At 39.3% G+C, this 27,658-nt stretch overlaps 1 protein-coding gene across 3 annotated transcripts in view; it reads left to right on the forward strand.

The window, feature by feature from the left end:
• Positions 1 to 27,658, forward strand: part of dnah5 (dynein, axonemal, heavy chain 5) — a 118,068-nt gene that overhangs the window by 76,812 nt on the left and 13,598 nt on the right. For all 3 annotated transcript variants that reach the window (XM_085365208.1, XM_085365210.1, XM_085365209.1), the window contains one exon: positions 155 to 358. In XM_085365208.1, coding sequence (XP_085221334.1) covers positions 155 to 358 — 204 coding nt within the window. The remainder of the gene's footprint in view (positions 1 to 154; positions 359 to 27,658) is intronic.

Consider the following 27,658-nt stretch of genomic DNA (forward strand, 5'->3'; position numbering starts at 1 on the left):
GAAAGGATATTGTAAATACTTATCAACAACAGCCATCTGCTGGGAGTTTTAGAGCTTTCTGACTGTGTATGTATTCAGTCTGCTCACAAATTATATTGCACATTCATGAACAATTTTTTTGTCATCCTTTATCACTGTTTTATCATCTCCTTAGGGTGTGTCCTGGAACACAGTTCGATACATGATTGGAGAGATTCAATACGGTGGTCGTGTGACCGACGACTATGACAAGCGCCTCCTCAACACCTTTGCCAAGGTGTGGTTCAGTGAGGAAATGTTTGGACCTGCATTTAGCTTCTACAAGGGCTACAGCATCCCAAAGTGCTCCAGTGTTGACCAGTATCTAACATACATTCAGGTCAGTCTCTAAAAATAAAACATTTCTTAGTGCAACGTGTCTGCCAGAACTCCCACTGTGTCAGTGACTGAAAATTCATCTGTTTCCAGACTATTTCTCTTTTTTTCTCACTCAAAGTTAAGTTCTGTGATATACAGTGTTGGGTAAGTTACTTTAAATGAGTAACTTAGTTACATTACTAGTTACTTCTATCAAAAGTAACTCAGTTACTTCAAGTTACTCGTTACTTTCAGAGTAACTAGTTACTAGGGAAAGTAACTTTGGTTTTACTCAGAATTCTCTTGTTAATGTGTTGCTTCCGTAACTGGATACCCAGCAAGATTCTTCTTCTAGCTTGCTTACTTACCACAAGTGCACTGTGCCACCTACCAATAGAAAGGAAAAAATAATGTGCACATTTCCACGAGAGAAATCCCACGCCTGATTCTATCCTAGCCTGCTTTTTACATCCAACACAAAAACTGCAGTCGTGGTGCTTTCGATTGTACTCAGAACTCGGAAATTCTGCCTTCTGAATAGGAAGATGTAGGCAACACCAGACTGCAGATGAGCTGCATACAGGGCTGGACTGGGACAAAAAAATCGTCCCGGGCATTTTGACTAGAGACCGGCCCACCATTATAGGAAAAATCATAAAGCCTTTGAATGAAAATAAATACTGTTGTGACAGTGATGTTCACTGTTCTGATGGTATATATGTATCAATCTATCAATTGTTTGTTGTAAGACTCAGATAATTATTTTTTTAAAAGTGAGACATTTTAAATGAGAATAAGAAAGTATTTCCTTGTGCCCCCCTTTCCCTTTTAATTCCCTACATGGACCCCTGGCAACACTTTGCTAGACCCGCCCCTGCACAGTTACCAGCTGTCAGCTGCTTAGAAAAGGATCCTGGTGTTATTTGTCTCTCAGAAACAGTTCATAACTTCCCTTCAACTCATTCATGTTAACTAAAAGGTAAACCTGTTTCTCCATCACAGCTCTGATGATTCAGTAAGGACATCTCCTGGTTTCATCTTCATGTTTCCCACTCACCACATATCCAAACCGACATCATGACCAGCAGCTTTACAGCTGTGGCTCCAGCAAACATCAGCTGATACTAGAAATTAATATTAAATAAATTCTAACAACAGCTGATCAAGCTTAAAAGTGCTGCTGTTGTTTACCGCGACATCCGTTGGTTTCCTCTTTCTGCCGCAAAGTGGGCGATAAATAAACAAGAGAGAAAAGCCGATCAGCTGATCATTGATCAGTTTCATGATTGAAGTAGAAACAGGAGAGGGAGGGTGAGAGGATGAGAGAAGAAGAGGCAGCTGTGCAGCGTAAACACAGAAAAACTCCAGCTTTGTGTCTTTTTCATTGTAGCTGAAGTCCGGGACAAACTGTTCCTTTTCACCTCAATAAGAAACGCGTAATATTTTCTCTGAATACCAGACGATTCTGTTTTTTACGGGACGGTTGGCAACTCTAATAATTAACCTTATGAACAAAATAAAGTTCAACATCAGTAACATAGCACCCACCCAGCTGTATAGAAACTCCGTCATGCTAGCTAGCACGCAGTACAAAAAAGTCAGCATAACGAAAATAAACTCCACCTAAACTTGGTTCATATCTGACCCAGATGGACTGCAGGTTATAACTTCTTACCTGAAGTTCAGTTCACCTGACACTGGGACCGGCGGCCGCTTCGGGTCTCTCCTCTTGCCTCCCTTTCTCTCATCCACCTGCTGGCTTCCACCACTTGCTAATGTTATTGAATCTGTGGAAGCTCCGCGATAGCCACCACACGAAGTAACGAATAACGAGCCTATCTAAATCCCAGTAACGAGTAACGCGTTCCTGGTTTTGGCATAATAACTAGTTACCGTGCTCGTTACCACAATAATAACGTAGTTACTGTAATGCGTTACTTAATAACGCGTTAGTCCCAACACTGGTGATATATTTATTGTTTAGCGGGGTGTCATTTATTTATTTATTTATTTGTTGTTGCTTTCTTGTGATGTGCTCTTGTTACATCCAAAATGCACTCTATGTGAGATTTCACAGATTATATATATGAGTTATTAGTGTGCTTAACTTGTAGGTGTGTGTGTGTCTAGGGGCAGTTCCTGAGCTTGTTTCATTGAAGGTAGTTTCATTATGACGGATGCTTATGGCTGTCAGGCTCAGCAGGCCCATTGTATTTGTGCTGCTTCTTAAACTGAGAATGACAACACAGCCTTAGAAAACTCATGCACAAACCTATACATATGCATTCAACGGCATGCACATATAGCACATTAAATCTGTAAATGTTGGGCAATTTCAATTTTTTTTACATATTTTACTTCTGTATGCTGCCAAGACTTGATGTTAAATGAAAGTTTTCACTCGTAGCTTTTATTAAAGATGTTAAACAGAAGTCTTGCATCATCTGTTCATGAATTGAAGCCCTTTTAGTACCCAGTTATGAATTGGACAAAGTTGCATAAGGATTGTTTTTAGTATTTGGATGAAAATTATTTACATGAAGTCCAGAACCCATAGTCATCATCAAATGCCTTGCTGAAGAATTAAAAGAACACAGCAAGGGATGCAGGCCATTCTGTCTAGTATAAGCTATCTCTGTTTTTCTGTCACCATCCATTTTTCTTTCCGTATTAGCCACCATCCTGATGTTTTACCCTGTCTGAAAACAGAATCCATCACGACTGAAGAAAGTATGATACATCAATAACCACTTGCTGAAGTTGCTGAACAAGCAAAAAACAAACTTGCAGAAATGTGGTTATCTACTGGTACTGTCACACATTTTGAAGTGTTCTAGTTCAGCAGATAAAAGAATTGAGGTGAAACCTGTGGAATTGAAACATTCTCTGTTTAGAAGGGCAAATGTATATCTGCTAAATCATGCTGTAAACTGGGTTAAGAACTGTCCCAAATATAAAACAAAGCAAGACAAAACATTTGTCATCAGCTGGTTTTGTCTAACTGATCATATTTAAGTATTATACAGTACTTAAAAACAACACAACGCTGTCACGCTGATGGTAAAAACACAGGCCTTTAACACAGTGCCGCTGTGCCACTTTATTTTTTAACAAAACACTACGCTTTATGTATAAAGAACTGCCTATTCTACTACTTATTGAAGAAAAAGAATCCACAAAAGATTATTTTTACTTTCTTTTATTTGTTCCAGATAAATTATAAATTATTTTTTAAAAAGCAATGAAATGCATCAGATGTCTCCCATGCTTTCTTTTCTGCTGTAATTTTTTTTTTTTTTGAACATAAATTGGTCTATTGAAAATAAAATGTAGTAAGAACCACTACATTTTTTCAATAGGCCAATTTATGTTTAAGAAAACCCCAACAATCAAATGATCCCATCTGAGCAAGCACTGGGCGACGGTGGGAAGGAAAAACTCCTTTGTCTTAAAAAGAAGAAACCTTCGACAGAACCAGGCTCAGATGGTGCGGCTTCTGTCAAGACCGGTTGGGGGTTAGGTAGTTAAAAAACTACTCTAACGGTACAGCACTACAGCTTTTTGGTGGAAATGGGTGGAAGGATGGGTGTTACACCTCGTTTCATTGGAGGTCTTACAGGTGGTCGGGGTGTAGATTCAGCTTTTTTACAAATAGGTGGCAGAGGGACAGGACTAGGTCGTGGAATTATAACTAGTTGGGTGGGAATAGGTTGTCTGTGAAGGTTCTCAGTCATGGGAATAGGTTGCTTTCCACTTCTGGATATAGGTGGAACACACATCCTACGAAAAGGTGGTAGGTTGTCGGTCGAGAAAGTTTCCTTTTTCGTTGGTTGTGTGACTTGAGGAGCGGGTGTCAACTTTGTCTTTTTCGGTCTAATGGGTGGCAGTGGAGTCCGCTGTAACTGTTGTTCGTCAGATGCATCTTCCCTGCCTACGTAAATGTATTTATGTTCCTCAAAAAGGGCAATGTCTTTTTCAACTTGACTCATTGCCTCTTCGAGAAACATTTTGTAATTGTATTTTTTGTGCTGTGAAGGGGAGATAGTAAAAGGGAGGGATTGATATTCAAAGTTTAGCTCATTAAACCTCCTCTTTAGGCCCTGGAGAATGTTTTGTTTCTCCTGTTCGGCCAGTGGTTTAACTGTTTCCTGTTGTTTTGTTAACCAGGCATCATTGTCCTGCTTAGCCTTTTCTTTCTCTGCCTTTCTTCTACGCAGGTAGCCTGGAACGATTCTGTAATCGTTTTTCTGTAAATAAAAGGGGACAAGTCCAGATTTCTCAAGGAGCTGCTTGTCCCCTTTGCGTGTATCCACACAAGCAGGTTGAGCCATGACTTTCTTCATGCCTGTGTGTTCTGGTTTTTTCCTGAATGTGTGTTCAGGTTTTTCGCCTTCTGGCCTCTGTGGGCACATTTCGCGATGAGATGGCGCCTTAACTGTTCTTGGCACCATGGTCCTGTGTTCATTTTTATATTTATTTTCTAATACAATTGCTTCCCTGTATTTAGAAATATACATTTTAGGTTTGGGTGGAGGAAGAGTACTCTACTTTGGGAGAAGGTTATAAGCGCTTTCATCTGAAAACACAATTCAATCGCTAGCTTAAATTCACCTGCAAGGGAATTCTACAACTGTGTGTCGAGGCACCCCTATTTATAGATTTTTATGGCCTGGCATGTGACATCATGGTGGCCTGGCATGTGACATCATAGTGGCCTGGCATGTGACATCATGGTAGCCTGTCTTTGTTCTGTCATTTAAGCCCCACCCCCCTGGTTACTGTTGCTATTGTAACTATTATATTATGAATGCTGGTAGCTAGCATTCCACACACACACATACACTTTTTGCCAAGGTTCCAGCTGCAGTCACCAAGACATGTAAATGTATTTAGTAACCCTCTGGGGTCCAGAGTATAATTGGCCGTTTTTGACTACTTTAGATTTTACCTCTATATTTCACCTTTAAAAAAATCTTCTTCTTTTTTTTTTTGGCACAACCTCAAATATCTGAAATTTGAGTTAATTTTTCATTTATACTATATTTGCACAATAGATCTAAATTCAGACAAAAAAAATTCAAAATCCGAGTAGAAAATACTTGTCATTTTTACTGTAAAAGCCACAAACATGTTTAAGGAATTGTTTTCATAACTTGAAATGCGAATAGAAGTTGTACATTTGTAAAAATTATGCACAAGTTTTGCAAACAACTTTATGTTCAGTATAATATATGCAGGTTTTCTTCCTGAATACTATCGTTGTTTATATTTACTGCGGGAAGAAACGGTTTTTATAAGGAAAAACACTAGAAAGCACTCAGTCCCCCTCCCAACTCCCCCAGCCTTTCCTATTGGTGAAAAAATATACCATGTGGACCAATCAAAAAATGATAGGGCAACATAGCATTTAGTTGTTTACGAAGGCGGGCAGGTGTATACATATAGTTTGAGTCTGACGGCTCTTTGTTTGCTTCTCATCTGTAAACTCTGCATACTCTCTCATGTGATTCAGTTTGTTTTGAAAAGTCTCAACAGGATCTTGAGCTTTATTGTGAAAGGTTTACGTGGAAAACAAACAAGCGTACAGCGGAACCACGCGATGGTTTTACCGTCATTGTTGCTAACGAAAACACGTAAAAACAGGCACTTGCCCGCCCATAGTGTGGTTATATTAAATATAAGAGAAAGAGAGAACTTTAAGAAATTAATATAGCCACTAAGGTGACCGTCAAAACGATGAAAAATACTGCTGTAAACAGTTTATTTTACGACATCACGAAACAAACGATAGCGTAATAGGAAACGATAGACATTTTTATATCGTCATTTGATATATATCGTTATATCGAACAGCCCTAACATACACTCTTATATTTGTACATATATTTATTCTTATAATTCTCAGATTTACCCATTCGTATATTTTGCTTGTTCTTATGTTATTGTATTTTGCACACCTCTGTTGCACACACATAAGAATTTCGCTCACATGTGCTGTACCAGTGTACCTGCACATGTTATGTGATACGGGAAATCTCCAATTTTTTTTTATTTTGTTTTTTTTGAGATTAAATAATATACCATTGTAAAGACGACACAAGAGTTCCAGAGGCTCTTCTGGGAGCCAGAGTCGACCAGAAAACGTTTCCCCGAGCTTGAGTCCTCTATGAAGAGCAGCCTTTCCTTATCGGCAGCGGTCACAGCCGCTACAGAGCGCTGGCAGGCTTGTTTCCCTGGGCCTTAAAACTGCAAAGGCGGCACGGTGCTGTCACGCTGATGGTAAAAACACAGGCCTTTAACACAGTGCCGCTGTGCCACTTTATTTTTTAACAAAACACTACGCTTTATGTATAAAGAACTGCCTATTCTACTACTTATTGAAGAAAAAGAATCCACAAAAGATTATTTTTACTTTCTTTTATTTGTTCCAGATAAATTATAAATTATTTTTTAAAAAGCAATGAAATGCATCAGATGTCTCCCATGCTTTCTTTTCTGCTGTAATTTTTTTTTTTTGAACATAAATTGGTCTATTGAAAATAAAATGTAGTAAGAACCACTACATTTTTTCAATAGGCCAATTTATGTTTAAGAAAATCCCAACAATCAAATGATCCCATCTGAGCAAGCACTGGGCGACGGTGGGAAGGAAAAACTCCTTTGTCTTAAAAAGAAGAAACCTTCGACAGAACCAGGCTCAGATGGTGCGGCTTCTGTCAAGACCGGTTGGGGGTTAGGTAGTTAAAAAACTACTCTAACGGTACAGCACTACAGCTTTTTGGTGGAAATGGGTGGAAGGATGGGTGTTACACCTCGTTTCATTGGAGGTCTTACAGGTGGTCGGGGTGTAGATTCAGCTTTTTTACAAATAGGTGGCAGAGGGACAGGACTAGGTCGTGGAATTATAACTAGTTGGGTGGGAATAGGTTGTCTGTGAAGGTTCTCAGTCATGGGAATAGGTTGCTTTCCACTTCTGGATATAGGTGGAACACACATCCTACGAAAAGGTGGTAGGTTGTCGGTCGAGAAAGTTTCCTTTTTCGTTGGTTGTGTGACTTGAGGAGCGGGTGTCAACTTTGTCTTTTTCGGTCTAATGGGTGGCAGTGGAGTCCGCTGTAACTGTTGTTCGTCAGATGCATCTTCCCTGCCTACGTAAATGTATTTATGTTCCTCAAAAAGGGCAATGTCTTTTTCAACTTGACTCATTGCCTCTTCGAGAAACATTTTGTAATTGTATTTTTTGTGCTGTGAAGGGGAGATAGTAAAAGGGAGGGATTGATATTCAAAGTTTAGCTCATTAAACCTCCTCTTTAGGCCCTGGAGAATGTTTTGTTTCTCCTGTTCGGCCAGTGGTTTAACTGTTTCCTGTTGTTTTGTTAACCAGGCATCATTGTCCTGCTTAGCCTTTTCTTTCTCTGCCTTTCTTCTACGCAGGTAGCCTGGAACGATTCTGTAATCGTTTTTCTGTAAATAAAAGGGGACAAGTCCAGATTTCTCAAGGAGCTGCTTGTCCCCTTTGCGTGTATCCACACAAGCAGGTTGAGCCATGACTTTCTTCATGCCTGTGTGTTCTGGTTTTTTCCTGAATGTGTGTTCAGGTTTTTCGCCTTCTGGCCTCTGTGGGCACATTTCGCGATGAGATGGCGCCTTAACTGTTCTTGGCACCATGGTCCTGTGTTCATTTTTATATTTATTTTCTAATACAATTGCTTCCCTGTATTTAGAAATATACATTTTAGGTTTGGGTGGAGGAAGAGTACTCTACTTTGGGAGAAGGTTATAAGCGCTTTCATCTGAAAACACAATTCAATCGCTAGCTTAAATTCACCTGCAAGGGAATTCTACAACTGTGTGTCGAGGCACCCCTATTTATAGATTTTTATGGCCTGGCATGTGACATCATGGTGGCCTGGCATGTGACATCATAGTGGCCTGGCATGTGACATCATGGTAGCCTGTCTTTGTTCTGTCATTTAAGCCCCACCCCCCTGGTTACTGTTGCTATTGTAACTATTATATTATGAATGCTGGTAGCTAGCATTCCACACACACACATACACTTTTTGCCAAGGTTCCAGCTGCAGTCACCAAGACATGTAAATGTATTTAGTAACCCTCTGGGGTCCAGAGTATAATTGGCCGTTTTTGACTACTTTAGATTTTACCTCTATATTTCACCTTTAAAAAAATCTTCTTCTTTTTTTTTTTTGGCACAACCTCAAATATCTGAAATTTGAGTTAATTTTTCATTTATACTATATTTGCACAATAGATCTAAATTCAGACAAAAAAAATTCAAAATCCGAGTAGAAAATACTTGTCATTTTTACTGTAAAAGCCACAAACATGTTTAAGGAATTGTTTTCATAACTTGAAATGCGAATAGAAGTTGTACATTTGTAAAAATTATGCACAAGTTTTGCAAACAACTTTATGTTCAGTATAATATATGCAGGTTTTCTTCCTGAATACTATCGTTGTTTATATTTACTGCGGGAAGAAACGGTTTTTATAAGGAAAAACACTAGAAAGCACTCAGTCCCCCTCCCAACTCCCCCAGCCTTTCCTATTGGTGAAAAAATATACCATGTGGACCAATCAAAAAATGATAGGGCAACATAGCATTTAGTTGTTTACGAAGGCGGGCAGGTGTATACATATAGTTTGAGTCTGACGGCTCTTTGTTTGCTTCTCATCTGTAAACTCTGCATACTCTCTCATGTGATTCAGTTTGTTTTGAAAAGTCTCAACAGGATCTTGAGCTTTATTGTGAAAGGTTTACGTGGAAAACAAACAAGCGTACAGCGGAACCACGCGATGGTTTTACCGTCATTGTTGCTAACGAAAACACGTAAAAACAGGCACTTGCCCGCCCATAGTGTGGTTATATTAAATATAAGAGAAAGAGAGAACTTTAAGAAATTAATATAGCCACTAAGGTGACCGTCAAAACGATGAAAAATACTGCTGTAAACAGTTTATTTTACGACATCACGAAACAAACGATAGCGTAATAGGAAACGATAGACATTTTTATATCGTCATTTGATATATATCGTTATATCGAACAGCCCTAACATACACTCTTATATTTGTACATATATTTATTCTTATAATTCTCAGATTTACCCATTCGTATATTTTGCTTGTTCTTATGTTATTGTATTTTGCACACCTCTGTTGCACACACATAAGAATTTCGCTCACATGTGCTGTACCAGTGTACCTGCACATGTTATGTGATACGGGAAATCTCCAATTTTTTTTTATTTTGTTTTTTTTGAGATTAAATAATATACCATTGTAAAGACGACACAAGAGTTCCAGAGGCTCTTCTGGGAGCCAGAGTCGACCAGAAAACGTTTCCCCGAGCTTGAGTCCTCTATGAAGAGCAGCCTTTCCTTATCGGCAGCGGTCACAGCCGCTACAGAGCGCTGGCAGGCTTGTTTCCCTGGGCCTTAAAACTGCAAAGGCGGCACGGTGCTGTCACGCTGATGGTAAAAACACAGGCCTTTAACACAGTGCCGCTGTGCCACTTTATTTTTTAACAAAACACTACGCTTTATGTATAAAGAACTGCCTATTCTACTACTTATTGAAGAAAAAGAATCCACAAAAGATTATTTTTACTTTCTTTTATTTGTTCCAGATAAATTATAAATTATTTTTTAAAAAGCAATGAAATGCATCAGATGTCTCCCATGCTTTCTTTTCTGCTGTAATTTTTTTTTTTTGAACATAAATTGGTCTATTGAAAATAAAATGTAGTAAGAACCACTACATTTTTTCAATAGGCCAATTTATGTTTAAGAAAATCCCAACAATCAAATGATCCCATCTGAGCAAGCACTGGGCGACGGTGGGAAGGAAAAACTCCTTTGTCTTAAAAAGAAGAAACCTTCGACAGAACCAGGCTCAGATGGTGCGGCTTCTGTCAAGACCGGTTGGGGGTTAGGTAGTTAAAAAACTACTCTAACGGTACAGCACTACAGCTTTTTGGTGGAAATGGGTGGAAGGATGGGTGTTACACCTCGTTTCATTGGAGGTCTTACAGGTGGTCGGGGTGTAGATTCAGCTTTTTTACAAATAGGTGGCAGAGGGACAGGACTAGGTCGTGGAATTATAACTAGTTGGGTGGGAATAGGTTGTCTGTGAAGGTTCTCAGTCATGGGAATAGGTTGCTTTCCACTTCTGGATATAGGTGGAACACACATCCTACGAAAAGGTGGTAGGTTGTCGGTCGAGAAAGTTTCCTTTTTCGTTGGTTGTGTGACTTGAGGAGCGGGTGTCAACTTTGTCTTTTTTGGTCTAATGGGTGGCAGTGGAGTCCGCTGTAACTGTTGTTCGTCAGATGCATCTTCCCTGCCTACGTAAATGTATTTATGTTCCTCAAAAAGGGCAATGTCTTTTTCAACTTGACTCATTGCCTCTTCGAGAAACATTTTGTAATTGTATTTTTTGTGCTGTGAAGGGGAGATAGTAAAAGGGAGGGATTGATATTCAAAGTTTAGCTCATTAAACCTCCTCTTTAGGCCCTGGAGAATGTTTTGTTTCTCCTGTTCGGCCAGTGGTTTAACTGTTTCCTGTTGTTTTGTTAACCAGGCATCATTGTCCTGCTTAGCCTTTTCTTTCTCTGCCTTTCTTCTACGCAGGTAGCCTGGAACGATTCCGTAATCGTTTTTCTGTAAATAAAAGGGGACAAGTCCAGATTTCTCAAGGAGCTGCTTGTCCCCTTTGCGTGTATCCACACAAGCAGGTTGAGCCATGACTTTCTTCATGCCTGTGTGTTCTGGTTTTTTCCTGAATGTGTGTTCAGGTTTTTCGCCTTCTGGCCTCTGTGGGCACATTTCGCGATGAGATGGCGCCTTAACTGTTCTTGGCACCATGGTCCTGTGTTCATTTTTATATTTATTTTCTAATACAATTGCTTCCCTGTATTTAGAAATATACATTTTAGGTTTGGGTGGAGGAAGAGTACTCTACTTTGGGAGAAGGTTATAAGCGCTTTCATCTGAAAACACAATTCAATCGCTAGCTTAAATTCACCTGCAAGGGAATTCTACAACTGTGTGTCGAGGCACCCCTATTTATAGATTTTTATGGCCTGGCATGTGACATCATGGTGGCCTGGCATGTGACATCATAGTGGCCTGGCATGTGACATCATGGTAGCCTGTCTTTGTTCTGTCATTTAAGCCCCACCCCCCTGGTTACTGTTGCTATTGTAACTATTATATTATGAATGCTGGTAGCTAGCATTCCACACACACACATACACTTTTTGCCAAGGTTCCAGCTGCAGTCACCAAGACATGTAAATGTATTTAGTAACCCTCTGGGGTCCAGAGTATAATTGGCCGTTTTTGACTACTTTAGATTTTACCTCTATATTTCACCTTTAAAAAAATCTTCTTCTTTTTTTTTTTTGGCACAACCTCAAATATCTGAAATTTGAGTTAATTTTTCATTTATACTATATTTGCACAATAGATCTAAATTCAGACAAAAAAAATTCAAAATCCGAGTAGAAAATACTTGTCATTTTTACTGTAAAAGCCACAAACATGTTTAAGGAATTGTTTTCATAACTTGAAATGCGAATAGAAGTTGTACATTTGTAAAAATTATGCACAAGTTTTGCAAACAACTTTATGTTCAGTATAATATATGCAGGTTTTCTTCCTGAATACTATCGTTGTTTATATTTACTGCGGGAAGAAACGGTTTTTATAAGGAAAAACACTAGAAAGCACTCAGTCCCCCTCCCAACTCCCCCAGCCTTTCCTATTGGTGAAAAAATATACCATGTGGACCAATCAAAAAATGATAGGGCAACATAGCATTTAGTTGTTTACGAAGGCGGGCAGGTGTATACATATAGTTTGAGTCTGACGGCTCTTTGTTTGCTTCTCATCTGTAAACTCTGCATACTCTCTCATGTGATTCAGTTTGTTTTGAAAAGTCTCAACAGGATCTTGAGCTTTATTGTGAAAGGTTTACGTGGAAAACAAACAAGCGTACAGCGGAACCACGCGATGGTTTTACCGTCATTGTTGCTAACGAAAACACGTAAAAACAGGCACTTGCCCGCCCATAGTGTGGTTATATTAAATATAAGAGAAAGAGAGAACTTTAAGAAATTAATATAGCCACTAAGGTGACCGTCAAAACGATGAAAAATACTGCTGTAAACAGTTTATTTTACGACATCACGAAACAAACGATAGCGTAATAGGAAACGATAGACATTTTTATATCGTCATTTGATATATATCGTTATATCGAACAGCCCTAACATACACTCTTATATTTGTACATATATTTATTCTTATAATTCTCAGATTTACCCATTCGTATATTTTGCTTGTTCTTATGTTATTGTATTTTGCACACCTCTGTTGCACACACATAAGAATTTCGCTCACATGTGCTGTACCAGTGTACCTGCACATGTTATGTGATACGGGAAATCTCCAATTTTTTTTTATTTTGTTTTTTTTGAGATTAAATAATATACCATTGTAAAGACGACACAAGAGTTCCAGAGGCTCTTCTGGGAGCCAGAGTCGACCAGAAAACGTTTCCCCGAGCTTGAGTCCTCTATGAAGAGCAGCCTTTCCTTATCGGCAGCGGTCACAGCCGCTACAGAGCGCTGGCAGGCTTGTTTCCCTGGGCCTTAAAACTGCAAAGGCGGCACGGTGCTGTCACGCTGATGGTAAAAACACAGGCCTTTAACACAGTGCCGCTGTGCCACTTTATTTTTTAACAAAACACTACGCTTTATGTATAAAGAACTGCCTATTCTACTACTTATTGAAGAAAAAGAATCCACAAAAGATTATTTTTACTTTCTTTTATTTGTTCCAGATAAATTATAAATTATTTTTTAAAAAGCAATGAAATGCATCAGATGTCTCCCATGCTTTCTTTTCTGCTGTAATTTTTTTTTTTTGAACATAAATTGGTCTATTGAAAATAAAATGTAGTAAGAACCACTACATTTTTTCAATAGGCCAATTTATGTTTAAGAAAATCCCAACAATCAAATGATCCCATCTGAGCAAGCACTGGGCGACGGTGGGAAGGAAAAACTCCTTTGTCTTAAAAAGAAGAAACCTTCGACAGAACCAGGCTCAGATGGTGCGGCTTCTGTCAAGACCGGTTGGGGGTTAGGTAGTTAAAAAACTACTCTAACGGTACAGCACTACAGCTTTTTGGTGGAAATGGGTGGAAGGATGGGTGTTACACCTCGTTTCATTGGAGGTCTTACAGGTGGTCGGGGTGTAGATTCAGCTTTTTTACAAATAGGTGGCAGAGGGACAGGACTAGGTCGTGGAATTATAACTAGTTGGGTGGGAATAGGTTGTCTGTGAAGGTTCTCAGTCATGGGAATAGGTTGCTTTCCACTTCTGGATATAGGTGGAACACACATCCTACGAAAAGGTGGTAGGTTGTCGGTCGAGAAAGTTTCCTTTTTCGTTGGTTGTGTGACTTGAGGAGCGGGTGTCAACTTTGTCTTTTTCGGTCTAATGGGTGGCAGTGGAGTCCGCTGTAACTGTTGTTCGTCAGATGCATCTTCCCTGCCTACGTAAATGTATTTATGTTCCTCAAAAAGGGCAATGTCTTTTTCAACTTGACTCATTGCCTCTTCGAGAAACATTTTGTAATTGTATTTTTTGTGCTGTGAAGGGGAGATAGTAAAAGGGAGGGATTGATATTCAAAGTTTAGCTCATTAAACCTCCTCTTTAGGCCCTGGAGAATGTTTTGTTTCTCCTGTTCGGCCAGTGGTTTAACTGTTTCCTGTTGTTTTGTTAACCAGGCATCATTGTCCTGCTTAGCCTTTTCTTTCTCTGCCTTTCTTCTACGCAGGTAGCCTGGAACGATTCCGTAATCGTTTTTCTGTAAATAAAAGGGGACAAGTCCAGATTTCTCAAGGAGCTGCTTGTCCCCTTTGCGTGTATCCACACAAGCAGGTTGAGCCATGACTTTCTTCATGCCTGTGTGTTCTGGTTTTTTCCTGAATGTGTGTTCAGGTTTTTCGCCTTCTGGCCTCTGTGGGCACATTTCGCGATGAGATGGCGCCTTAACTGTTCTTGGCACCATGGTCCTGTGTTCATTTTTATATTTATTTTCTAATACAATTGCTTCCCTGTATTTAGAAATATACATTTTAGGTTTGGGTGGAGGAAGAGTACTCTACTTTGGGAGAAGGTTATAAGCGCTTTCATCTGAAAACACAATTCAATCGCTAGCTTAAATTCACCTGCAAGGGAATTCTACAACTGTGTGTCGAGGCACCCCTATTTATAGATTTTTATGGCCTGGCATGTGACATCATGGTGGCCTGGCATGTGACATCATAGTGGCCTGGCATGTGACATCATGGTAGCCTGTCTTTGTTCTGTCATTTAAGCCCCACCCCCCTGGTTACTGTTGCTATTGTAACTATTATATTATGAATGCTGGTAGCTAGCATTCCACACACACACATACACTTTTTGCCAAGGTTCCAGCTGCAGTCACCAAGACATGTAAATGTATTTAGTAACCCTCTGGGGTCCAGAGTATAATTGGCCGTTTTTGACTACTTTAGATTTTACCTCTATATTTCACCTTTAAAAAAATCTTCTTCTTTTTTTTTTTTGGCACAACCTCAAATATCTGAAATTTGAGTTAATTTTTCATTTATACTATATTTGCACAATAGATCTAAATTCAGACAAAAAAAATTCAAAATCCGAGTAGAAAATACTTGTCATTTTTACTGTAAAAGCCACAAACATGTTTAAGGAATTGTTTTCATAACTTGAAATGCGAATAGAAGTTGTACATTTGTAAAAATTATGCACAAGTTTTGCAAACAACTTTATGTTCAGTATAATATATGCAGGTTTTCTTCCTGAATACTATCGTTGTTTATATTTACTGCGGGAAGAAACGGTTTTTATAAGGAAAAACACTAGAAAGCACTCAGTCCCCCTCCCAACTCCCCCAGCCTTTCCTATTGGTGAAAAAATATACCATGTGGACCAATCAAAAAATGATAGGGCAACATAGCATTTAGTTGTTTACGAAGGCGGGCAGGTGTATACATATAGTTTGAGTCTGACGGCTCTTTGTTTGCTTCTCATCTGTAAACTCTGCATACTCTCTCATGTGATTCAGTTTGTTTTGAAAAGTCTCAACAGGATCTTGAGCTTTATTGTGAAAGGTTTACGTGGAAAACAAACAAGCGTACAGCGGAACCACGCGATGGTTTTACCGTCATTGTTGCTAACGAAAACACGTAAAAACAGGCACTTGCCCGCCCATAGTGTGGTTATATTAAATATAAGAGAAAGAGAGAACTTTAAGAAATTAATATAGCCACTAAGGTGACCGTCAAAACGATGAAAAATACTGCTGTAAACAGTTTATTTTACGACATCACGAAACAAACGATAGCGTAATAGGAAACGATAGACATTTTTATATCGTCATTTGATATATATCGTTATATCGAACAGCCCTAACATACACTCTTATATTTGTACATATATTTATTCTTATAATTCTCAGATTTACCCATTCGTATATTTTGCTTGTTCTTATGTTATTGTATTTTGCACACCTCTGTTGCACACACATAAGAATTTCGCTCACATGTGCTGTACCAGTGTACCTGCACATGTTATGTGATACGGGAAATCTCCAATTTTTTTTTATTTTGTTTTTTTTGAGATTAAATAATATACCATTGTAAAGACGACACAAGAGTTCCAGAGGCTCTTCTGGGAGCCAGAGTCGACCAGAAAACGTTTCCCCGAGCTTGAGTCCTCTATGAAGAGCAGCCTTTCCTTATCGGCAGCGGTCACAGCCGCTACAGAGCGCTGGCAGGCTTGTTTCCCTGGGCCTTAAAACTGCAAAGGCGGCACGGTGCTGTCACGCTGATGGTAAAAACACAGGCCTTTAACACAGTGCCGCTGTGCCACTTTATTTTTTAACAAAACACTACGCTTTATGTATAAAGAACTGCCTATTCTACTACTTATTGAAGAAAAAGAATCCACAAAAGATTATTTTTACTTTCTTTTATTTGTTCCAGATAAATTATAAATTATTTTTTAAAAAGCAATGAAATGCATCAGATGTCTCCCATGCTTTCTTTTCTGCTGTAATTTTTTTTTTTTGAACATAAATTGGTCTATTGAAAATAAAATGTAGTAAGAACCACTACATTTTTTCAATAGGCCAATTTATGTTTAAGAAAATCCCAACAATCAAATGATCCCATCTGAGCAAGCACTGGGCGACGGTGGGAAGGAAAAACTCCTTTGTCTTAAAAAGAAGAAACCTTCGACAGAACCAGGCTCAGATGGTGCGGCTTCTGTCAAGACCGGTTGGGGGTTAGGTAGTTAAAAAACTACTCTAACGGTACAGCACTACAGCTTTTTGGTGGAAATGGGTGGAAGGATGGGTGTTACACCTCGTTTCATTGGAGGTCTTACAGGTGGTCGGGGTGTAGATTCAGCTTTTTTACAAATAGGTGGCAGAGGGACAGGACTAGGTCGTGGAATTATAACTAGTTGGGTGGGAATAGGTTGTCTGTGAAGGTTCTCAGTCATGGGAATAGGTTGCTTTCCACTTCTGGATATAGGTGGAACACACATCCTACGAAAAGGTGGTAGGTTGTCGGTCGAGAAAGTTTCCTTTTTCGTTGGTTGTGTGACTTGAGGAGCGGGTGTCAACTTTGTCTTTTTCGGTCTAATGGGTGGCAGTGGAGTCCGCTGTAACTGTTGTTCGTCAGATGCATCTTCCCTGCCTACGTAAATGTATTTATGTTCCTCAAAAAGGGCAATGTCTTTTTCAACTTGACTCATTGCCTCTTCGAGAAACATTTTGTAATTGTATTTTTTGTGCTGTGAAGGGGAGATAGTAAAAGGGAGGGATTGATATTCAAAGTTTAGCTCATTAAACCTCCTCTTTAGGCCCTGGAGAATGTTTTGTTTCTCCTGTTCGGCCAGTGGTTTAACTGTTTCCTGTTGTTTTGTTAACCAGGCATCATTGTCCTGCTTAGCCTTTTCTTTCTCTGCCTTTCTTCTACGCAGGTAGCCTGGAACGATTCCGTAATCGTTTTTCTGTAAATAAAAGGGGACAAGTCCAGATTTCTCAAGGAGCTGCTTGTCCCCTTTGCGTGTATCCACACAAGCAGGTTGAGCCATGACTTTCTTCATGCCTGTGTGTTCTGGTTTTTTCCTGAATGTGTGTTCAGGTTTTTCGCCTTCTGGCCTCTGTGGGCACATTTCGCGATGAGATGGCGCCTTAACTGTTCTTGGCACCATGGTCCTGTGTTCATTTTTATATTTATTTTCTAATACAATTGCTTCCCTGTATTTAGAAATATACATTTTAGGTTTGGGTGGAGGAAGAGTACTCTACTTTGGGAGAAGGTTATAAGCGCTTTCATCTGAAAACACAATTCAATCGCTAGCTTAAATTCACCTGCAAGGGAATTCTACAACTGTGTGTCGAGGCACCCCTATTTATAGATTTTTATGGCCTGGCATGTGACATCATGGTGGCCTGGCATGTGACATCATAGTGGCCTGGCATGTGACATCATGGTAGCCTGTCTTTGTTCTGTCATTTAAGCCCCACCCCCCTGGTTACTGTTGCTATTGTAACTATTATATTATGAATGCTGGTAGCTAGCATTCCACACACACACATACACTTTTTGCCAAGGTTCCAGCTGCAGTCACCAAGACATGTAAATGTATTTAGTAACCCTCTGGGGTCCAGAGTATAATTGGCCGTTTTTGACTACTTTAGATTTTACCTCTATATTTCACCTTTAAAAAAATCTTCTTCTTTTTTTTTTTTGGCACAACCTCAAATATCTGAAATTTGAGTTAATTTTTCATTTATACTATATTTGCACAATAGATCTAAATTCAGACAAAAAAAATTCAAAATCCGAGTAGAAAATACTTGTCATTTTTACTGTAAAAGCCACAAACATGTTTAAGGAATTGTTTTCATAACTTGAAATGCGAATAGAAGTTGTACATTTGTAAAAATTATGCACAAGTTTTGCAAACAACTTTATGTTCAGTATAATATATGCAGGTTTTCTTCCTGAATACTATCGTTGTTTATATTTACTGCGGGAAGAAACGGTTTTTATAAGGAAAAACACTAGAAAGCACTCAGTCCCCCTCCCAACTCCCCCAGCCTTTCCTATTGGTGAAAAAATATACCATGTGGACCAATCAAAAAATGATAGGGCAACATAGCATTTAGTTGTTTACGAAGGCGGGCAGGTGTATACATATAGTTTGAGTCTGACGGCTCTTTGTTTGCTTCTCATCTGTAAACTCTGCATACTCTCTCATGTGATTCAGTTTGTTTTGAAAAGTCTCAACAGGATCTTGAGCTTTATTGTGAAAGGTTTACGTGGAAAACAAACAAGCGTACAGCGGAACCACGCGATGGTTTTACCGTCATTGTTGCTAACGAAAACACGTAAAAACAGGCACTTGCCCGCCCATAGTGTGGTTATATTAAATATAAGAGAAAGAGAGAACTTTAAGAAATTAATATAGCCACTAAGGTGACCGTCAAAACGATGAAAAATACTGCTGTAAACAGTTTATTTTACGACATCACGAAACAAACGATAGCGTAATAGGAAACGATAGACATTTTTATATCGTCATTTGATATATATCGTTATATCGAACAGCCCTAACATACACTCTTATATTTGTACATATATTTATTCTTATAATTCTCAGATTTACCCATTCGTATATTTTGCTTGTTCTTATGTTATTGTATTTTGCACACCTCTGTTGCACACACATAAGAATTTCGCTCACATGTGCTGTACCAGTGTACCTGCACATGTTATGTGATACGGGAAATCTCCAATTTTTTTTTATTTTGTTTTTTTTGAGATTAAATAATATACCATTGTAAAGACGACACAAGAGTTCCAGAGGCTCTTCTGGGAGCCAGAGTCGACCAGAAAACGTTTCCCCGAGCTTGAGTCCTCTATGAAGAGCAGCCTTTCCTTATCGGCAGCGGTCACAGCCGCTACAGAGCGCTGGCAGGCTTGTTTCCCTGGGCCTTAAAACTGCAAAGGCGGCACGGTGCTGTCACGCTGATGGTAAAAACACAGGCCTTTAACACAGTGCCGCTGTGCCACTTTATTTTTTAACAAAACACTACGCTTTATGTATAAAGAACTGCCTATTCTACTACTTATTGAAGAAAAAGAATCCACAAAAGATTATTTTTACTTTCTTTTATTTGTTCCAGATAAATTATAAATTATTTTTTAAAAAGCAATGAAATGCATCAGATGTCTCCCATGCTTTCTTTTCTGCTGTAATTTTTTTTTTTTGAACATAAATTGGTCTATTGAAAATAAAATGTAGTAAGAACCACTACATTTTTTCAATAGGCCAATTTATGTTTAAGAAAATCCCAACAATCAAATGATCCCATCTGAGCAAGCACTGGGCGACGGTGGGAAGGAAAAACTCCTTTGTCTTAAAAAGAAGAAACCTTCGACAGAACCAGGCTCAGATGGTGCGGCTTCTGTCAAGACCGGTTGGGGGTTAGGTAGTTAAAAAACTACTCTAACGGTACAGCACTACAGCTTTTTGGTGGAAATGGGTGGAAGGATGGGTGTTACACCTCGTTTCATTGGAGGTCTTACAGGTGGTCGGGGTGTAGATTCAGCTTTTTTACAAATAGGTGGCAGAGGGACAGGACTAGGTCGTGGAATTATAACTAGTTGGGTGGGAATAGGTTGTCTGTGAAGGTTCTCAGTCATGGGAATAGGTTGCTTTCCACTTCTGGATATAGGTGGAACACACATCCTACGAAAAGGTGGTAGGTTGTCGGTCGAGAAAGTTTCCTTTTTCGTTGGTTGTGTGACTTGAGGAGCGGGTGTCAACTTTGTCTTTTTCGGTCTAATGGGTGGCAGTGGAGTCCGCTGTAACTGTTGTTCGTCAGATGCATCTTCCCTGCCTACGTAAATGTATTTATGTTCCTCAAAAAGGGCAATGTCTTTTTCAACTTGACTCATTGCCTCTTCGAGAAACATTTTGTAATTGTATTTTTTGTGCTGTGAAGGGGAGATAGTAAAAGGGAGGGATTGATATTCAAAGTTTAGCTCATTAAACCTCCTCTTTAGGCCCTGGAGAATGTTTTGTTTCTCCTGTTCGGCCAGTGGTTTAACTGTTTCCTGTTGTTTTGTTAACCAGGCATCATTGTCCTGCTTAGCCTTTTCTTTCTCTGCCTTTCTTCTACGCAGGTAGCCTGGAACGATTCCGTAATCGTTTTTCTGTAAATAAAAGGGGACAAGTCCAGATTTCTCAAGGAGCTGCTTGTCCCCTTTGCGTGTATCCACACAAGCAGGTTGAGCCATGACTTTCTTCATGCCTGTGTGTTCTGGTTTTTTCCTGAATGTGTGTTCAGGTTTTTCGCCTTCTGGCCTCTGTGGGCACATTTCGCGATGAGATGGCGCCTTAACTGTTCTTGGCACCATGGTCCTGTGTTCATTTTTATATTTATTTTCTAATACAATTGCTTCCCTGTATTTAGAAATATACATTTTAGGTTTGGGTGGAGGAAGAGTACTCTACTTTGGGAGAAGGTTATAAGCGCTTTCATCTGAAAACACAATTCAATCGCTAGCTTAAATTCACCTGCAAGGGAATTCTACAACTGTGTGTCGAGGCACCCCTATTTATAGATTTTTATGGCCTGGCATGTGACATCATGGTGGCCTGGCATGTGACATCATAGTGGCCTGGCATGTGACATCATGGTAGCCTGTCTTTGTTCTGTCATTTAAGCCCCACCCCCCTGGTTACTGTTGCTATTGTAACTATTATATTATGAATGCTGGTAGCTAGCATTCCACACACACACATACACTTTTTGCCAAGGTTCCAGCTGCAGTCACCAAGACATGTAAATGTATTTAGTAACCCTCTGGGGTCCAGAGTATAATTGGCCGTTTTTGACTACTTTAGATTTTACCTCTATATTTCACCTTTAAAAAAATCTTCTTCTTTTTTTTTTTTGGCACAACCTCAAATATCTGAAATTTGAGTTAATTTTTCATTTATACTATATTTGCACAATAGATCTAAATTCAGACAAAAAAAATTCAAAATCCGAGTAGAAAATACTTGTCATTTTTACTGTAAAAGCCACAAACATGTTTAAGGAATTGTTTTCATAACTTGAAATGCGAATAGAAGTTGTACATTTGTAAAAATTATGCACAAGTTTTGCAAACAACTTTATGTTCAGTATAATATATGCAGGTTTTCTTCCTGAATACTATCGTTGTTTATATTTACTGCGGGAAGAAACGGTTTTTATAAGGAAAAACACTAGAAAGCACTCAGTCCCCCTCCCAACTCCCCCAGCCTTTCCTATTGGTGAAAAAATATACCATGTGGACCAATCAAAAAATGATAGGGCAACATAGCATTTAGTTGTTTACGAAGGCGGGCAGGTGTATACATATAGTTTGAGTCTGACGGCTCTTTGTTTGCTTCTCATCTGTAAACTCTGCATACTCTCTCATGTGATTCAGTTTGTTTTGAAAAGTCTCAACAGGATCTTGAGCTTTATTGTGAAAGGTTTACGTGGAAAACAAACAAGCGTACAGCGGAACCACGCGATGGTTTTACCGTCATTGTTGCTAACGAAAACACGTAAAAACAGGCACTTGCCCGCCCATAGTGTGGTTATATTAAATATAAGAGAAAGAGAGAACTTTAAGAAATTAATATAGCCACTAAGGTGACCGTCAAAACGATGAAAAATACTGCTGTAAACAGTTTATTTTACGACATCACGAAACAAACGATAGCGTAATAGGAAACGATAGACATTTTTATATCGTCATTTGATATATATCGTTATATCGAACAGCCCTAACATACACTCTTATATTTGTACATATATTTATTCTTATAATTCTCAGATTTACCCATTCGTATATTTTGCTTGTTCTTATGTTATTGTATTTTGCACACCTCTGTTGCACACACATAAGAATTTCGCTCACATGTGCTGTACCAGTGTACCTGCACATGTTATGTGATACGGGAAATCTCCAATTTTTTTTTATTTTGTTTTTTTTGAGATTAAATAATATACCATTGTAAAGACGACACAAGAGTTCCAGAGGCTCTTCTGGGAGCCAGAGTCGACCAGAAAACGTTTCCCCGAGCTTGAGTCCTCTATGAAGAGCAGCCTTTCCTTATCGGCAGCGGTCACAGCCGCTACAGAGCGCTGGCAGGCTTGTTTCCCTGGGCCTTAAAACTGCAAAGGCGGCACGGTGCTGTCACGCTGATGGTAAAAACACAGGCCTTTAACACAGTGCCGCTGTGCCACTTTATTTTTTAACAAAACACTACGCTTTATGTATAAAGAACTGCCTATTCTACTACTTATTGAAGAAAAAGAATCCACAAAAGATTATTTTTACTTTCTTTTATTTGTTCCAGATAAATTATAAATTATTTTTTAAAAAGCAATGAAATGCATCAGATGTCTCCCATGCTTTCTTTTCTGCTGTAATTTTTTTTTTTTGAACATAAATTGGTCTATTGAAAATAAAATGTAGTAAGAACCACTACATTTTTTCAATAGGCCAATTTATGTTTAAGAAAATCCCAACAATCAAATGATCCCATCTGAGCAAGCACTGGGCGACGGTGGGAAGGAAAAACTCCTTTGTCTTAAAAAGAAGAAACCTTCGACAGAACCAGGCTCAGATGGTGCGGCTTCTGTCAAGACCGGTTGGGGGTTAGGTAGTTAAAAAACTACTCTAACGGTACAGCACTACAGCTTTTTGGTGGAAATGGGTGGAAGGATGGGTGTTACACCTCGTTTCATTGGAGGTCTTACAGGTGGTCGGGGTGTAGATTCAGCTTTTTTACAAATAGGTGGCAGAGGGACAGGACTAGGTCGTGGAATTATAACTAGTTGGGTGGGAATAGGTTGTCTGTGAAGGTTCTCAGTCATGGGAATAGGTTGCTTTCCACTTCTGGATATAGGTGGAACACACATCCTACGAAAAGGTGGTAGGTTGTCGGTCGAGAAAGTTTCCTTTTTCGTTGGTTGTGTGACTTGAGGAGCGGGTGTCAACTTTGTCTTTTTCGGTCTAATGGGTGGCAGTGGAGTCCGCTGTAACTGTTGTTCGTCAGATGCATCTTCCCTGCCTACGTAAATGTATTTATGTTCCTCAAAAAGGGCAATGTCTTTTTCAACTTGACTCATTGCCTCTTCGAGAAACATTTTGTAATTGTATTTTTTGTGCTGTGAAGGGGAGATAGTAAAAGGGAGGGATTGATATTCAAAGTTTAGCTCATTAAACCTCCTCTTTAGGCCCTGGAGAATGTTTTGTTTCTCCTGTTCGGCCAGTGGTTTAACTGTTTCCTGTTGTTTTGTTAACCAGGCATCATTGTCCTGCTTAGCCTTTTCTTTCTCTGCCTTTCTTCTACGCAGGTAGCCTGGAACGATTCCGTAATCGTTTTTCTGTAAATAAAAGGGGACAAGTCCAGATTTCTCAAGGAGCTGCTTGTCCCCTTTGCGTGTATCCACACAAGCAGGTTGAGCCATGACTTTCTTCATGCCTGTGTGTTCTGGTTTTTTCCTGAATGTGTGTTCAGGTTTTTCGCCTTCTGGCCTCTGTGGGCACATTTCGCGATGAGATGGCGCCTTAACTGTTCTTGGCACCATGGTCCTGTGTTCATTTTTATATTTATTTTCTAATACAATTGCTTCCCTGTATTTAGAAATATACATTTTAGGTTTGGGTGGAGGAAGAGTACTCTACTTTGGGAGAAGGTTATAAGCGCTTTCATCTGAAAACACAATTCAATCGCTAGCTTAAATTCACCTGCAAGGGAATTCTACAACTGTGTGTCGAGGCACCCCTATTTATAGATTTTTATGGCCTGGCATGTGACATCATGGTGGCCTGGCATGTGACATCATAGTGGCCTGGCATGTGACATCATGGTAGCCTGTCTTTGTTCTGTCATTTAAGCCCCACCCCCCTGGTTACTGTTGCTATTGTAACTATTATATTATGAATGCTGGTAGCTAGCATTCCACACACACACATACACTTTTTGCCAAGGTTCCAGCTGCAGTCACCAAGACATGTAAATGTATTTAGTAACCCTCTGGGGTCCAGAGTATAATTGGCCGTTTTTGACTACTTTAGATTTTACCTCTATATTTCACCTTTAAAAAAATCTTCTTCTTTTTTTTTTTTGGCACAACCTCAAATATCTGAAATTTGAGTTAATTTTTCATTTATACTATATTTGCACAATAGATCTAAATTCAGACAAAAAAAATTCAAAATCCGAGTAGAAAATACTTGTCATTTTTACTGTAAAAGCCACAAACATGTTTAAGGAATTGTTTTCATAACTTGAAATGCGAATAGAAGTTGTACATTTGTAAAAATTATGCACAAGTTTTGCAAACAACTTTATGTTCAGTATAATATATGCAGGTTTTCTTCCTGAATACTATCGTTGTTTATATTTACTGCGGGAAGAAACGGTTTTTATAAGGAAAAACACTAGAAAGCACTCAGTCCCCCTCCCAACTCCCCCAGCCTTTCCTATTGGTGAAAAAATATACCATGTGGACCAATCAAAAAATGATAGGGCAACATAGCATTTAGTTGTTTACGAAGGCGGGCAGGTGTATACATATAGTTTGAGTCTGACGGCTCTTTGTTTGCTTCTCATCTGTAAACTCTGCATACTCTCTCATGTGATTCAGTTTGTTTTGAAAAGTCTCAACAGGATCTTGAGCTTTATTGTGAAAGGTTTACGTGGAAAACAAACAAGCGTACAGCGGAACCACGCGATGGTTTTACCGTCATTGTTGCTAACGAAAACACGTAAAAACAGGCACTTGCCCGCCCATAGTGTGGTTATATTAAATATAAGAGAAAGAGAGAACTTTAAGAAATTAATATAGCCACTAAGGTGACCGTCAAAACGATGAAAAATACTGCTGTAAACAGTTTATTTTACGACATCACGAAACAAACGATAGCGTAATAGGAAACGATAGACATTTTTATATCGTCATTTGATATATATCGTTATATCGAACAGCCCTAACATACACTCTTATATTTGTACATATATTTATTCTTATAATTCTCAGATTTACCCATTCGTATATTTTGCTTGTTCTTATGTTATTGTATTTTGCACACCTCTGTTGCACACACATAAGAATTTCGCTCACATGTGCTGTACCAGTGTACCTGCACATGTTATGTGATACGGGAAATCTCCAATTTTTTTTTATTTTGTTTTTTTTGAGATTAAATAATATACCATTGTAAAGACGACACAAGAGTTCCAGAGGCTCTTCTGGGAGCCAGAGTCGACCAGAAAACGTTTCCCCGAGCTTGAGTCCTCTATGAAGAGCAGCCTTTCCTTATCGGCAGCGGTCACAGCCGCTACAGAGCGCTGGCAGGCTTGTTTCCCTGGGCCTTAAAACTGCAAAGGCGGCACGGTGCTGTCACGCTGATGGTAAAAACACAGGCCTTTAACACAGTGCCGCTGTGCCACTTTATTTTTTAACAAAACACTACGCTTTATGTATAAAGAACTGCCTATTCTACTACTTATTGAAGAAAAAGAATCCACAAAAGATTATTTTTACTTTCTTTTATTTGTTCCAGATAAATTATAAATTATTTTTTAAAAAGCAATGAAATGCATCAGATGTCTCCCATGCTTTCTTTTCTGCTGTCATTTTTTTTTTTTGAACATAAATTGGTCTATTGAAAATAAAATGTAGTAAGAACCACTACATTTTTTCAATAGGCCAATTTATGTTTAAGAAAACCCCAACAATCAAATGATCCCATCTGAGCAAGCACTGGGCGACGGTGGGAAGGAAAAACTCCTTTGTCTTAAAAAGAAGAAACCTTCGACAGAACCAGGCTCAGATGGTGCGGCTTCTGTCAAGACCGGTTGGGGGTTAGGTAGTTAAAAAACTACTCTAACGGTACAGCACTACAGCTTTTTGGTGGAAATGGGTGGAAGGATGGGTGTTACACCTCGTTTCATTGGAGGTCTTACAGGTGGTCGGGGTGTAGATTCAGCTTTTTTACAAATAGGTGGCAGAGGGACAGGACTAGGTCGTGGAATTATAACTAGTTGGGTGGGAATAGGTTGTCTGTGAAGGTTCTCAGTCATGGGAATAGGTTGCTTTCCACTTCTGGATATAGGTGGAACACACATCCTACGAAAAGGTGGTAGGTTGTCGGTCGAGAAAGTTTCCTTTTTCGTTGGTTGTGTGACTTGAGGAGCGGGTGTCAACTTTGTCTTTTTCGGTCTAATGGGTGGCAGTGGAGTCCGCTGTAACTGTTGTTCGTCAGATGCATCTTCCCTGCCTACGTAAATGTATTTATGTTCCTCAAAAAGGGCAATGTCTTTTTCAACTTGACTCATTGCCTCTTCGAGAAACATTTTGTAATTGTATTTTTTGTGCTGTGAAGGGGAGATAGTAAAAGGGAGGGATTGATATTCAAAGTTTAGCTCATTAAACCTCCTCTTTAGGCCCTGGAGAATGTTTTGTTTCTCCTGTTCGGCCAGTGGTTTAACTGTTTCCTGTTGTTTTGTTAACCAGGCATCATTGTCCTGCTTAGCCTTTTCTTTCTCTGCCTTTCTTCTACGCAGGTAGCCTGGAACGATTCTGTAATCGTTTTTCTGTAAATAAAAGGGGACAAGTCCAGATTTCTCAAGGAGCTGCTTGTCCCCTTTGCGTGTATCCACACAAGCAGGTTGAGCCATGACTTTCTTCATGCCTGTGTGTTCTGGTTTTTTCCTGAATGTGTGTTCAGGTTTTTCGCCTTCTGGCCTCTGTGGGCACATTTCGCGATGAGATGGCGCCTTAACTGTTCTTGGCACCATGGTCCTGTGTTCATTTTTATATTTATTTTCTAATACAATTGCTTCCCTGTATTTAGAAATATACATTTTAGGTTTGGGTGGAGGAAGAGTACTCTACTTTGGGAGAAGGTTATAAGCGCTTTCATCTGAAAACACAATTCAATCGCTAGCTTAAATTCACCTGCAAGGGAATTCTACAACTGTGTGTCGAGGCACCCCTATTTATAGATTTTTATGGCCTGGCATGTGACATCATGGTGGCCTGGCATGTGACATCATAGTGGCCTGGCATGTGACATCATGGTAGCCTGTCTTTGTTCTGTCATTTAAGCCCCACCCCCCTGGTTACTGTTGCTATTGTAACTAT

Source organism: Diplotaxodon limnothrissa, linkage group LG11 (assembly GCF_057381915.1).
Source record: "Diplotaxodon limnothrissa isolate DT_005_m linkage group LG11, D_limnothrissa_male_GT1.1, whole genome shotgun sequence".
In the NCBI taxonomy this organism is placed as follows: domain Eukaryota; kingdom Metazoa; phylum Chordata; class Actinopteri; order Cichliformes; family Cichlidae; genus Diplotaxodon; species Diplotaxodon limnothrissa.